At 36.3% G+C, this 15055-nt stretch overlaps 1 protein-coding gene across 1 annotated transcript in view; it reads right to left on the reverse strand.

Annotated features, from left to right (window-relative positions):
- The window catches only part of LOC129230491 (uncharacterized), a 75320-nt gene that overhangs the window by 17823 nt on the left and 42442 nt on the right, over positions 1-15055 (reverse strand). Inside the window, exons 3-5 of the mRNA XM_054864893.1 lie at positions 12668-12856; positions 11529-11806; positions 5685-5855 (exon numbers count right to left, since the gene is read on the reverse strand). Coding sequence (XP_054720868.1) covers positions 5685-5855; positions 11529-11806; positions 12668-12856 — 638 coding nt within the window. The remainder of the gene's footprint in view (positions 1-5684; positions 5856-11528; positions 11807-12667; positions 12857-15055) is intronic.

Consider the following 15055-nt stretch of genomic DNA (forward strand, 5'->3'; position numbering starts at 1 on the left):
AATTGGGAGTGCGCCGTTATCGAAAGATCAAAGAATTGCTGCGGAACAATTGGTGGATGACTTCAAGCATCTGTTTTCATCTACATCGGAGGATGTTGGCCGTACGAATTTAACGCAGCATAGGATTTACACTGGAGAACACCCCCCCTATTAAACAGCATCCAAGACGACTACCGTTTGCCAAGAAGGAAGAGGTTGAGACCCTCCTGAAAGAGATGAAGGAGAATGATGTCATCGAACCTTCATCCAGTCCTTGGGCTTCTCCCATCGTCTTAGTCCGAAAGAAAGATGGCTCCACCAGATTTTGTGTAGATTACCGACGGCTGAATGAAATCACCAAGAAAGACAGTTACCCTCTTCCACGGATAGACGACACCTTGGACACTCTTTCCGGACACAAGTGGTTTTCGACCCTGGACTTGAAGAGCGGCTACTGGCAGGTTGAGATACACCCTGATGACCGAGAAAAGACAGCGTTTACAACTGGACAAGGCTTATGGCAGTTTAAAGTGATGCCCTTCGGCCTCTGCAATGCACCAGCTACGTTCGAGCGTCTTATGGAGACAGTATTAAGAGGACTTTCCTACGAATCCTGTCTGGTCTACTTAGACGATATCATCATCGTGGGACGCAGTTTCGAAGAACATCTGGCAAATCTTAGGAAGGTGCTGCAAAAGCTTAAGGAAGCCAATCTGAAGTTAAGCCCGTCCAAATGTAATTTGTTTCGCCGGGAAGTGAACTACCTTGGTCACATCATCTCTTCTGAAGGTGTACAAACCGATCCAGAAAAGGTATCCGCGGTCAAGAGTTGGAGTCGTCCCGAAAACATCCATCAGCTGCGAAGTTTCCTGGGGCTCTGCACGTACTACAGGAAGTTTGTAAAGGGTTTTTTCAACATCGCACGACCTTTGCATAAGCTGACGGAGAGCAAGCAAAAGTTTGAATGGTCCAAAGAATGCGAAGATGCATTTCTACGACTGAAGGAGGCTTTAACATCAACGCCTATCCTCAGCCTGAAAAATCCTTCATCCTAGACACTGATGCGAGCCACGAGGGCATCGGAGCTGTTTTATCCCAAGAAATTGACGGAAATTAACATGTCATCGCTTACTGGAGCAAATGCTTATCAAAGTCGGAGCGAAATTACTGCGTCACCAGAAAGGAGTTACTGGCCATAGTGAAAGCTGTAGAACACTTCCATCATTACCTCTACGACCGAAAATTTCTGCTTCGGACAGATCATGCCTCATTAACTTGGCTTTTGAACTTCAAAAATCCGGAAGGCCAGATAGCCAGATGGATACAGCGGCTCCAGGAATATGACATGGAGATCAAGCATCGAAAAGGGTTATCTCACGGTACTGCTGACGCTTTATCAAGGAGATCCTGTCCTGAGAACTGCCACTATTGTTCCCGAATCGAGAAACAGTATGGAACGACTAGCCCTACCGCCTATCAGGTGACAGTGACTCCAATATCATCAGAACCTGATCCATGGAGTGACGACCAAGTTCGAAAAGATCAACTTGAAGACCCCGACATAAAACCAATTTTGGAGTTCATGGAAAGCGACAGTCGGCGACCTAGCTGGCAGGACGTTTCCATCTTCAGTCCTGCAACAAAAGATGCTTTATGGAACTCGCTCCATTTGCGGAACGGCGTGCTACACCGAAAATGGGAATCTGACGACGGCAAGACATCTAGGTGGCAGTTACTACTTCCCCGATCAAGGATTTCAGATGTTCTGAAAGAAATACATAGTAGTGCGACTGGAGGACATTTTGGTGTCTTGAAAACAATCAATAAAGTTCGGGAGCGCTTCTTCTGGAGCAAGGCGAAGGATGACGTGGAGAAGTGGTGCCGTTCTTGTGACGCCTGTGCTGCTCGTAAAGGACCGAAGAAGAGAAGCAGAGGGAAGCTACATCTGTACAACGTTGGAGCTCCTTTCGAACGAATTGGGATCGACATCCTGGGTCCTCTACCAAGAACTTCTGATGGGAACAAATACATTCTTGTTTCCATCGACTACTTCACCAAATGGCCGGAAGCATATCCCATTCCAGATCAAGAGGCTACCACCGTAGCAGAGACTCTAGTCCAACATTGGATCTCGAGATACGGAACACCTTTGCAGATTCATTCCGATCAAGGGAGGAATTTCATCTCTGCTGTGTTTAAGGGCCTATGTCAAATTCTGGGAATTGAGAAAACTAGGACAACACCACTACACCCACAATCGGACGGCATGGTGGAGAGATTTAACCGCACAATCCTGAATAATCTCTCGCTTATGGTATCCAGAAATCAACAGGATTGGGACAAGAAGCTACCTTTGTTCCTGCTGGCCTACCGCAGTGCTGTCCACGAGACAACTGGATTTGCCCCATCTCAGATGCTCTTCGGACGAGAGCTTCGGCTACCTTGTGATCTCGTCTTCGGTCGTCCTCCGGATGCGCCTGCATCGCCTGAGGAGTACATCCAGGATCTCCAGGACCAATTGGAAGACGTTCATAACTTCGCACGAGAGCGAATCAACATCGCGGCGGAGAAGATGAAGACCCGATACGACACAAGGTCTACTGGACATGAATTCAACGAAGGCGACAAGGTTTGGTTATGGAATCCCATCCGACGGAAAGGTCTGTCACCCAAATTGCAGTCGCATTGGGATGGACCCTACAAAGTCCTTAACCGACTAAATGACGTCGTAGTGAGGATCCAAAAATCACCTAATGCAAAACCTAGGGTTGTACATTATGATCGGTTAGCCCCATACTATGGCCATAGTTCATGAGTATTACGTAAACAACCATGGTTGATAACATAAAAGTTGTAGATAATTTTTTTGCTTTTAATGTTTAGTAATATTTCTTGTTATTATTGTGTTTCCTATGCATTATTGGTTATTATTTAATGTGTGTATTTGTGAACGTGTGATAGAAGTTTGGCACCCTTTCTGGGGATTGTACTGCCCGGGACGTGCAGTCCTTAGGAAGGGGGCAATGTTACAAATCCTGTAAATAGTAATCATTGTAGTAACGTAACCTGTAAATAATTTCCCGTAATGAATATACAACCCCTTAACATATGGCTAAAGTATACAACCCCCTATTCTTTTTATTTTCATTGATAAAATTTGATAACGGTCTACGCATTTCTCGAAGCAGAAAGAATGTTGTGGAAAATTCTTGGATGTTTATAAAAGCCGTTAGCGATGGATAAACGGAGAGTTTCGATTGATATTTCGAACTGAGAGGATTTTTGCTCTGTTTATAGCGAGGCATTTCGCTGTGTTGTTTTCGTATTTGGAAGTAAATACGTGTGTAAACGTTGAGTTTACGGTGTTGTGTGATAATTGCTTAATTGCTGATGAATAATTTAGCAGTTGTTGAAGATCTTTCCTGTACATAGTGTAAATAAATTTCCTGTGTTTTTATCAAGAACTGTGTCTTCATTTCAAGAAAGTGGAAGTCGCACCGAATCCGTTACAGTATGTATGTGTGTTCGTCTGTGTGCAGGCATAAATGTGTCGGTAGTTGTGTGTTTGTGTAAGTATCTGTATGTATGCATGTGTGTTTGCGTATGTGTGTGTGTGTAGTTGTGTATGTATGCACATGTTTGTAGTTGTGCATGTATGCGCGTGTTTGTAGTTGTGCATGTATGCGCGTGTTTGTAGTTGTGCATGTATGCGCGTGTGAGTAGGATATGGATGCAACCTGGAGACGGCTTTCGCCATAGGAGCAGCATCCTGAGGAGCCCGTCGACGGTGATGGTGCGGCAGGGTTTCCGCTACGGTCGCATTTTTCGCATAATGCGAAAACACTATCTCAATTGCGAAAATAAAGCAATGCATTTTCGCTTTTTTGCTCAAATAAAAAATAAATTATTTTTTTTTTAAAAAAAGGAGAAATATACTATCCTAGACAGGAAGCATGCATGGCGATAATCAACTTAATCTTTTTTAAATCGTAGCTAAGATGTTTAAACTACAATTAAGTTCAATAACTGTTAGTCTATGTCCCCCCAATAACTGCTTTATTAGGAGGAGGGGGCAACAACGTTCTAAACAAAAATCGTGTTTTCTTTTTTTATTTTATGTTTTAAAAAAATCGCTGTTGTACTTATTTTTTCAAAGATATCACAGATGAAATGTGAATTTCATTTTCAACTTTAGATGAAACACACTGAGGCATATATAAATATATGAGAATGTGTAACATTTTAGCATTTTGCTAACATTTTTTCCTCAATTTTAGCTTTTATGCTAAAGAACTTTTGAACCCAGCTTAAACCCTGTGGTGCGGAGGGTGGCAGTGGGAAAAATCAAAAGACGCCAAAAACAGTCAAATGAGAACAATAAGCAATCGTGATTGCTCAAAAAAAAAAAAAGAAAAAAGGTAGAAATATAAATATGCTCGCAACCCATATAAAGCTATCATGTTTATTTATTTTTTCAACTGAGGCTTGGGCATGGGTTTCAGTAGTGTACTGAATACTTTTTTTAATTAAAAATTGTTTTAAATGTATATTTCAAAGGTCCTAGATCAGGTAATTTTAATAGATTTTTGGATACTTCTAAATAATATTCTAATATTCCATTTTCCTTTTCAGTTTCCTCTTACTCATTTGTTCATTTTATTTTCTTCAATTCTGTTTTACATCTCTAGAATAATATTGGCCACCCTTTTTTTATACATTATGGATCATACTCTATAGACGATGCGCCTGCTAGTTTTGTGGCTTACCCGTGGGTATTTTGCTCTTGCTGCATTTCCCTCTCAAAGGCCCTACCCCAGACACATTTATGGTCAGCTTTATTAAAATTGTAAAAGTTCATTTTAGTAAGTAAAAAGTAAAGTATTTGGGTATTTTAGGACCAGCCATCATTTGCCCAAAAGGACAATATACCTTCGAGTACTATTTTTCAAACCATACCTCTTAGTGTTGTACCTCAAGAACATCTTGTTGCTTTTATCAACAAGAATAATTCCTGGATAAAGTCATTAATAATACAGTATTACTTTGATTTAACAATACCTAATTCAATGATTTCCCCAATTTAACCATACATTTCACTGGGCCGGCTTTCACCTGAAGTGAATATCTATGCTTCTTGATTTAACGTTAACTTTTTCCAGTCCCTTGACTATTGTTAAATCCTGGTTATACTGTTTATATATATTTCTTTGAGGGCTTAAAAGTGCCAATTGGGCACTGGCTACAAAAATTATGAATTTTTAGGTCTACTGATGGTTGTTTCATACACTCAGATCGTGGTGACAAACCCACCAGAGGGGATCACAAAACGTGTAATTTTTGACAGTTAAGTGATTTCAACCACAGCTGCCCAAGTGCTTCAATCAATCAGACTTGTGAGATGTAAACAGTAAATGAAGAAGTCACAGTGGAAAAAGACTTCCTTTTTTTCTTGATAAAATGTAGCATAATGAATATTTTAGGATATTTAGGACAAGTTTAAAACATTCAAGTTTTTTGGATAGCATGCACATATATATTAGGAAATTTAAGAAAATTAGAACACTTTCAACTTCTGACCAATCAACAATTTAAGGTTTCAAATCACAACACTTACTCCTTAACTACACTTTTGCAAAGAATTCAACCTGATTCATAACAACCAATTTATTTGAATGATGCATGATTTAAAATGTAATATATCTTACTCATTTCCACAATGAACAGCTTTAAGAACCCCAACAGCTGCTGTGGTGAGTCTATCGAAACCTTGACCCACATGATCAGCGTGACACTTGGTTCTATCTTCAAACATCATCTCACGAGGTTCTGTTGAACGAGGGAGGTACTGAAGTTTCCGTAATTCACTGAGTTCTCGTCTAACAAAATAGAGAATTTTGTGTGAGAAAATGATAAGAGTTTAAAACACACTTTCAAATATGAATGGCTTTGAAATAATTAATCTATTAAAATGTACCAATTACATATTGTGCCACCATAGCAAAAATCAAATATCCTTTCTTTGGTTGGTTCGTCCTACTGGCTTTAATGGCATAAGTGAGCTAATAGCAAGCCTCAAAAAAGCTTAAAATTTTTGAACTTTGTAGGGCATGTTAGTCAAGAAAACACATTTTTAACTGACATTTTCACATGCCCAAACTTCTTATTAAATTGCTTATTAATAGAAACATGGCAAAATACTTGTATAATATCTACTACGATATAATCAATACATAATTGTATTTTAAGACATACTGCATCAGCATTTTTAAGCATGAATAAACATGAAGACATTATACACACACAATTTGTAATAACTTTTGCATGATGTTCTTCCAATAAAAAAGTATTGTTTTCCACCCTCAAAATACCCGATACATTCAAATCTCGTAAAAATGAACTCAGCAGTACCTTTAAAATTAATTCATCTTCACCATGATTTGTATTATCCAAAAAACAATAAAAAGCGTTCTTTGTAAATACGATATAGAAAGGAGATGCCAAATGTAGCTTGTCTTAGCAGTAATTTGTTTTAAGGTTTGACTGTATAAATGACTGAAAATTACAAAACACGATCAGTTGCTTAATAAAATAAACACATAGTAAGATAATAGTATTGCATAGATTTGTAAGCAAAGTGAACTGTAACTTGATACATTTTGGCTTGAAGTGCTTGATTAGTGATTTAAGCAAAATTTTGAAATAAAGTTTTAAATTTAGTAATTTTAATGAAGATGTTGATCATAAGTACTCGTTTAGAACATAATTTAGAACTCAACGATATTTGTACAAGTATAGTCCGTGAAAATTATGTATACTATTTAAGTTAAAGCTGGGATAAGTAATTTAAACTGACCTTTTTTGGGCTAACTCATCTGTTCCCATTGGTATTTACCCTACGAAAAAGTGTAACCCCCTCTCTAATTATTTCCCCCAACTATAGCACTGCACAACAGGGTTATGCAGTTTTTTCCATTGCAGAAAAATAAAACAGGTGGAAAAAGCCAACCCGAATAAAAAATCATTTTGTCCACTTTTTTATCAGCAAATTAGAAGTTCTACATATAAGATACAGAACTTAACAATAATAAATAAATATACTGATTTTCCTCATTCAAGAAACATTTAAAAATCAAAATATCAAATGCATGAGCATATGCCCAACAGCCAACACTATGAAACATTTTTGAAATAAAATAGCTCATTTAGAAGATTTTTTAAAAATGGTATAACACATTTGTAAAATAAATGAACATCAATATCAAGTTACAATGGATTTAATGACAAATATAAAATATCTGAACTTGCAGTTAATTTCAACACATATTCAACTGTCACATAAAAATTCCAATGCCAATTATGCATTTACAAAGTAAAAAAAATGTTTGAGTATAAAACATTAAAAAAAAACTTACATGAAATAACAAATTGATGTTAATAAAAAAAGTTACATTGAAAATAATACATTTGCTTGGATTAGTGGAAAAATGTCACATTGTTTGCTTGTGTACACAATGCTTGAAGTACTTGCAGAACAATTTTGGTCAAATGATTTCACGTTGCAGAACATGGTCAAGTATTCTGCTTTGGGGGTTTTAATTTAAACATCTTGTAGCATCATATGTTCAGGCCCGGACTGGTTCCTTCTAGAGTGGTCGGCTAGGCACCGGAAAGGGGCCTTGGTATGGGGACTCCGGGGGGCCCTTTCCGCGAAAATAAGAGAAAATTATTGCTTCCAAAATTGCTTTTTCTTTTTGGACATGTTAAGTAATAATCCAAAGTTAAACTTGAGTATAAAAAACATGTACCTCTCTTCAAATTAGTAAAGGCATTGTTTACTCTAATTCTGACTGTCCTAAGATAGAAAATGAAAAGTTTGAAATGACTAAGTTTCCTTTTCGCAATTTGTTAGGATGTTTAGCATTTATAGCCAATAGAACACGACCAGACCTTGCATAAACTGTAAATTTATTCATTCAATTTCAGAATAACCCAGGGAAACGTCATTGGGATGGGCTTTTAAAATTGTTTGGATATATTTATCAATCACGAAATTTAAAATTAAAATTAAAATGCAGTAAAATCCAAATAGCAGCTTTTTCAGATGCAGACTTCGCATCAAATAAAGATGAGAGAACTTCTTTGGGGGGACAAATGATTATGTTAGACAAAGCTCCTATTGAATGGAGAACTTTTAAAGAACGGAGTGTTAGTTTATCAACTATGGAATCAGAGTTCATAGCATTGACGGAAGCGGCAAAAGAAACATTGTGGTTTGACCTAATTTTGGAAGAATGTTTGAAAAATAAACTTTTAAAGTTCATAAAAATAAAAGCAATTATTTATGTAGACAATCAAGCTTCTTTGGATTTTGTAAAATCACCAATTGAAAATCACAGGAGTAAACATATTGATGTGAAATTTTTTTCATTTGTGACTTGTTTGCGAAGGATATTTTTACTGTTTCACATGTAGAAAGTAAATCTAACTTATCAGATATTTTCACGAAGCCACCAACTCAAAATGACTTAAAATTTTTTTCAATTCAAGTGATTAATCTATTGTAGAAAGTGTTTGTAATTTTTGATAACCATTTTTTCGATGATGAGCAGTCATTTGTGAAAAACACGTGCAGAAAGTCATTTTTTATATGTTTTTGTTAAATTTTTCATATGGATTGTCAACATAAATTACTGTGAAAATGAGCTTATATACTTCTGTTTTTATTTTTATTTTTTTATCAAAAATGAAGCTTGAGTTTATATTCAAAACTGTTTTTTATGATTATACATATTATACAATTATTGTTAATTGCTGCCACCCACATGAGCTTTTGTCAACTATGTGATTTTTTTGATAAGTGACTTTTTGTGAAGAAGTGAACCCCAAGTTACGATCTAAAAAAAAAAAAAAAATGTGAAGAATTACAGTCACGGACAAAAGAATGTGACTAAGAATTTTTGGAGTGAATTTAGTTGAACTTTTTCTCTAGGACTTCTATAGGACTTTAACAATTATTTTTGTGATATTATTGTTGTAATGTGCAAATGTTGTTTTGCTTAATTCAAGAAGAATATTAAGTGTCCGTTTTTACAAAATGTTGAAACTAACAAATTTTTGAGAGACGATAAAAATTAACTAACGTTAAGATTTAGATTTAAAATTTACTAACTTTTTTGAGTGGTAATTGTTTTTAAAGAAATTTTTTGAAGAGTGAGAATCTTTTTTTTTGAAATTTAAATCAGATAATGCTTGAAGCTCACAATTAAATGAATATGCGAGATCAAATGAATTGTCGAGAAGGGAGGGCATTGATAGCCAAAAAATGTCTATTTGAGAAATATTCTCACCAATTCATTTAGAAAGCTTAGTGCAAACTAAGTTTAAATGTTTTTACTCACTTGTATTTCTTTAATAATGAAAAGGCAGTTAATCTTGTCCCTTAAAGGACGCTTGTTTCAAATCGCGTATCGGAGAATCAATGTGTAAACATCGGAACGACTTCGAACGACGTGTTTCGTCAGGAAGAAGGATGTGTGACGTCAGAGAACGAACGGAGGTGATGTAATCTCTCGATGGCTCCGCGGCAAATTGAATGTTCTGGAAAGATCCAGATTGGGCTCTTACGTAGGCACATCCGGAGTGACGTGCTTTGAGTGCGCTGTATAATATAAGCAGGGGGAATGAGAAGGAAATCGACTCTTCTGTTCGCGTTTCTCTTTTTCGACTGACGATAGTCGTATTTTTCAGAGGATCGTTCGCTGTTGAAGAGACGTCCTGCACTGAGGAGATGGCTTTTAGGATTTCGCCATGAGAGTTAGGAACTTAAAAATTTTTGAAACATTTTAGAATAATTCATGTTAGGGTGTCAAAATATTTTTTTGGAAAGATGTTCTTCTGGAACATGAAGATTGATTTGAGTATTGTTGAAATCCCTCATACTTGTTTATACTATTTACAGAAGTTAGATTTTTATTTACAGTTGTTAATTATTGGATTTATAAATAAAATGATTTAGCCTTTCAATTTGAGTTCCGACATTTCATTCACTTGATAGCTACAGAAATGTGAAATAGAAAGGCATCTGCTAAACTTGGTGTTTACCTTCCTTACGGGAGTTAGACACAAATTGTTAGGTCAACAGAGCTGAAAATTGCAGGAAATGCAAAGTAGGGCACAATATGCAAATGATTAGAATTGCACACCGGTAGCGCATGCGTATGCTGAGCAGCGAACTATGAACGGCGGATTGAACAGAATATAAACAGAGGGCTGTAGAAAGGCGTGTATGATTATCGGTGGTTATATGCTAGAGTAAATGTTAACTGAATCTTTACTATGCCTCTTCGACGAAAGAAAGCGAAATCTGGGCAAGTTTCGGAGTTTAAACGAGCAGAACCGTCGGCCTTCGCGAAGCTGGATTGTCTCATCGCTCAGTAGCCGCTTGTGTACAGTGTAACAGCAGCACAATCATGCGTTTGGAAGCAGTCAACGGACGAGGGTCGGACAGCTCGGAAATCAGGAGTGGGCCCCGAAATGTGACATCAGCTTGCAATGACAGACACTTGGTGCATATGGCACTGACGAACTGCACAGCTTCTTCTAGACAATTGGCAGCATGGCGATCAACAGCTACAGGTGTTTCATTGTGCGCTTCATCAATTCGGAGATATCAGCTGCAGCGTGGGCTGCGCGCAAGGATTCCTTTATACAGGATTCCTCTCACGGAAAACCATCGCCGCCTGCGGCTATAATGGGCCAATGTGCATAGGAGCTGGCATGCTGATTGGCAGCAGGTCGTCTTCTCTGATAAATCCCGCTTCAATTTGTGGCACCATGATGGATGAATTCGTGTCAGGCGCTATGCCGGTGAACGGCACAATCCGGAGTGCATTATCGAACGCCGCAGTGGACGAACACCCGTAGTTATGGTCTGGGGTGCCATAGCACATTATGGACAATTGCTACGAATTGTGGGCAATTTGAACAGTACCCGATACATAAACGAAGTTTTACAGCCCCAAGCTATTCCTTTCTTGCAAGGATTGCCAGGGGCTGTATTCCAGCAGCATAATGCCTGTCAGACAGTTAATGAATCCTTAAAATTCACCATCAGCTCATTGTGGTGGATAAATGTTTTTATTCAGAATGATTGTCAATATGATAAAGCAGCAAGTTGGGAACTTAAGCTTTGTTATATAAATTTTTGTCTTCTCACTTCTTTAAAATTAATTTAAGTTTCTATCAGTTCCCATCTTTAACATTTCAGAAATATGGCTCATAATCTTTTGTCGCCCTCAATCTCCCCCTTGAGTGTTCTTTGCAACCAAATCTTTTTTTAAAGCGGAAGAAAATCATACTTAAGCAAAAAATCGGGAAAACACCTAAAAAAATGTGTGTGTGTAGGGTTAATAGTATATTATCATGCAAATAGACTAGAATTTAATAATAATTTGTGAGACAGAAACTTATGTCTCAGTCTTCTCAAAAAATGGCTTTTTGTTCCAACAATAAAAGAGTGGCAACACTTCACATGCACTATTCGCACTAACCTTTTTCTTTTACAGGGTGACTTAGAAAGATCTGCCGTAGGAACCAGTTGTTCACCAGGTCTAACCCACAAAATAGGTCCATCATTACTCTCTTGAGGATTCATGTGAACCACAGATAGTGGTCCCCAAGGCATGGTTAAATGTAAGAAGGGACATTCTTCAAGCATTTGAAGAAATTCAGGAAAATATCCTCCAACCTCTTCATGCACAGTTCCAACCAAGCTGATTTGATGTAATGGGCCAGTTCTGAAAGTCCCCTGACCGTAATGTGCACGTACCTTAGAAAAAAAGTTTTGGTTTTGTTAATAATAAAAATATATCAAAAAATATTAGTTCAATAAGAAGAGGCAAGGGGGAAAAAAAGTAGGATGAATGAATTGATTCGTTCCATGAAATTCTTTTTAAAGGCATAGCATTTCATTTTGAAGACGATACATTTTACCCATGCTAGTACAAGTAGTGTAGCCCAGACTTTCTCAAAGTGGGGTCTAAGGCCCCTGGGTCGAGCTCATACCAGAGGGTTCTTGGTACTAGCCTGCTAACGAGTACAAAATACGCTAAAATAATTGCAACTGAGTCTATCACTATGTGAGAAGAAGAAAATGATTTCTGTCATCTTTTGTTTTATCGCAGAGTCAGAAATTAGACATTTAGCTAATAAAACATTCCATCATTTTGTTCCTTTTGTACAACTTTACTTGTTTGTGTGATATTGAGAAACTATTTTATACACCATTAACATTTTTACAATGCTCCCCAAAACCTCGGATATGATGAAATGTAAGAAACTCCGGGGTCGATCCAGGTTCAAAAAACTAACGTAGCAATTATTTGTCTAGGTTAGTTATCTTTCTTTTTTAGACATTAACATTTGTCCAGTTTGCTAAGTATGTCACTAACCCCATTTCTGTACTAAGCCAAAATAGTACCAGCAAAGCCACTGTATTACAGTCAACAAAGAAAAAAAAAATCAAATGGATTGTTAATTTTATACTTAGTTGCTGTTTACAATCTTCTTATTCTGTTTCAGAAGTATTGAATTCATGACGGTGTTGATTTGATGACGTTGTTTTTAAGGACCAAAGAGTGAGAAAAGAAAAAAATGTTAAATATTTACAAAGGAAAAACTAAAAACTAACCTGGTCGCAATATTTTGTCATGCTTGTCGTTTCAATATCAGACTGTCTGCCCAAGCCTCCGGTCTTCACAACTAAATTTGGATACCTGTCAGCAAAATGTTCCAAGAGATCAGGCAAATACTCAGCAGCATTGTGTACTATTCCCATTACATACCTAGCAACACCATAAGGTTCTTCAAGGAAAGTCTCCTATAAAAAGCATGTAAAGATTACAACTAAAAAGACCAAAAATAATTTCATTAAAAATTAGCTCCGCATCAAAAGATTTTTCCACAATCTGCTACACAGAGTAAAACCGCCTAAAAAAACTTCATGCGTAAACCAACATTAAATTAATTATAAAAAATTACACAAATCAACATAAAGTAACTTATTTACCATTGTCTCAGAGCAATAGCAACACATCTATTTCCAGGAATAACAGTAAGATATCCTACTGTCGCTTTGAGGCGACAATCTATACTAATATTATAAAGAGAGAGGGCGGATTTTTGTGTGTTTATATGTTCGAGGTAATCTCCGCAACCACTGCACCTATTTCAAAAATTATTTCACTATATGAAAGGTGCTTTCTTACTGAGTGACACAGACTATAATTCGAAAAAATCTCATAAATAATTCCTTTTTTATTCCAATTTAGGCCCAAATTTCACATAAATTCCAGAATATGGGAGTGAATACTTTCACATATTAATATTATATATCGTTGAAAAGGGTAGAATTTTCCACGTTCTAAACAATTTGTTTCAATGCTCTAACTTAATTACAGAGGGAGTAATTTGCGTTTTTAGCTCGAACTTTTTTAGGCTTAGCTGAAATTTGGGCACTACTTTCTTCACTAAATCTATCAATAAAAAGTGAAGGAATTGTCTCACAGTTTTCTTTTTGACACCATTGGAAAAAGCGACATTTTGTACTCCAGATCTCTTTCGACCTATGGTCAAAAAACTTAGCTTTTATCTTTAAAGGAAAAAAAGTTACAAGCGTTTTTCAATAAAATTTGAAAAATGTCCTATTGATTCAGGTTGTCAACCATTTTATTTTCGCGTTTCCACGGTTACTTTTTGAATCCATTGTTTCTTTCTTTTATTTTGCATTGAATTTCTAAAACTTATTTTATTTCGTGTTTCCATGGTTACGCTTTTAAAATCCATCTTTTGCATCTTAATTTCTTAAAAGTATTTTAATATCTGTCGTCATTGTTTGGAAGGGTAATTTTGCATGGTGTTTTTTTTCTTTTATTTAAGCCTGATTGTTGATTCAACTTTTATTCTCAAGGTAGACCGGGCAAAGCAGCTCTTAATATATAAAGACTTGAAAGCTATTGTTAATGCGATTTTATACTTTTTTGTTTGTTTGGCAAAACATTTATTATTGCCGAAGAAAAACATCGGCTGCACTTGCAAAAGGGCTGGGTTCCGGTAGCGTGCTTCCTTGGAGCGTTAGATGCTGAGCAGTTCAGTCTAGAATTATTGTTTTAAAGCAACCATAAATGTAATTCATTGTTTTGAAAGAAAAGAAACTCTTTGATTTGTTTTTATCCCAGTAAAATGTACGACATTTTCTTCTTTTTTTCTGACAATGATTTTTGAATGTTCCACTGGATGGTTTTTTTCTCATTAGACGGATGGATTATGATAGCGTGATTGCTGGGCGAGTTTGGTGATAAACATTAGTTGTGGAACTATTTTTATATTTGAAAGATATTATTTGATGTCTTTTTTTGTTTATTTGGGGATATATTTTAAATTGCAGTAAAAAACTCTTCACTTGCTAAATAGAGTTTTAAAACAACTGTAAATCTAATTTAATGATTTGACGAAAAATTTTAAATTCCAAAGAAACTTTATTAGGTTTTTTTTAAAAAGGTGTGTACGCATTTTATGTAAAGAAAAATGATCATTTCACATCAGAGGGGGAAGGAGCGTTAATTTTTTTATTCAACGAACTTCCATTAAATTTTTAGCATGGGAATCGCTGTGCGGATACTGCTAGTGTATAAATAAATTGCTAAGCTTACAAATTACAAGAAAATTTTTCTGAAGACAGTGTCAAACTGTGAGGATGTTGTCAATGTATTACAACATATAATTCTTCGAGGGTCTTATTTTTAACTAGTATGTTGTGGCCATCACAAAAGGTTCCTTCTCTATTTTATTTATGAGTACTCGGCTCAAACCCTAATTGCTACCACACAATTCTGCAATTTGTAAAAACAGAATCCAAGAGCAAAAATTGAAAATCATTTTAAAAGTCTTGCTTAGACTAACTACAATTATTTAATTTGTTAACAAATAAAAGATGGCAACAGATAAAACATTTTGAATCATTGAGTAAAAGGGTTGGACAAGGCAACTGTTAAGTGAAAATCCTTTAATGTGCATCACC

This window comes from Uloborus diversus, chromosome 9 (assembly GCF_026930045.1).
Source record: "Uloborus diversus isolate 005 chromosome 9, Udiv.v.3.1, whole genome shotgun sequence".
NCBI lineage: Eukaryota > Metazoa > Arthropoda > Arachnida > Araneae > Uloboridae > Uloborus > Uloborus diversus.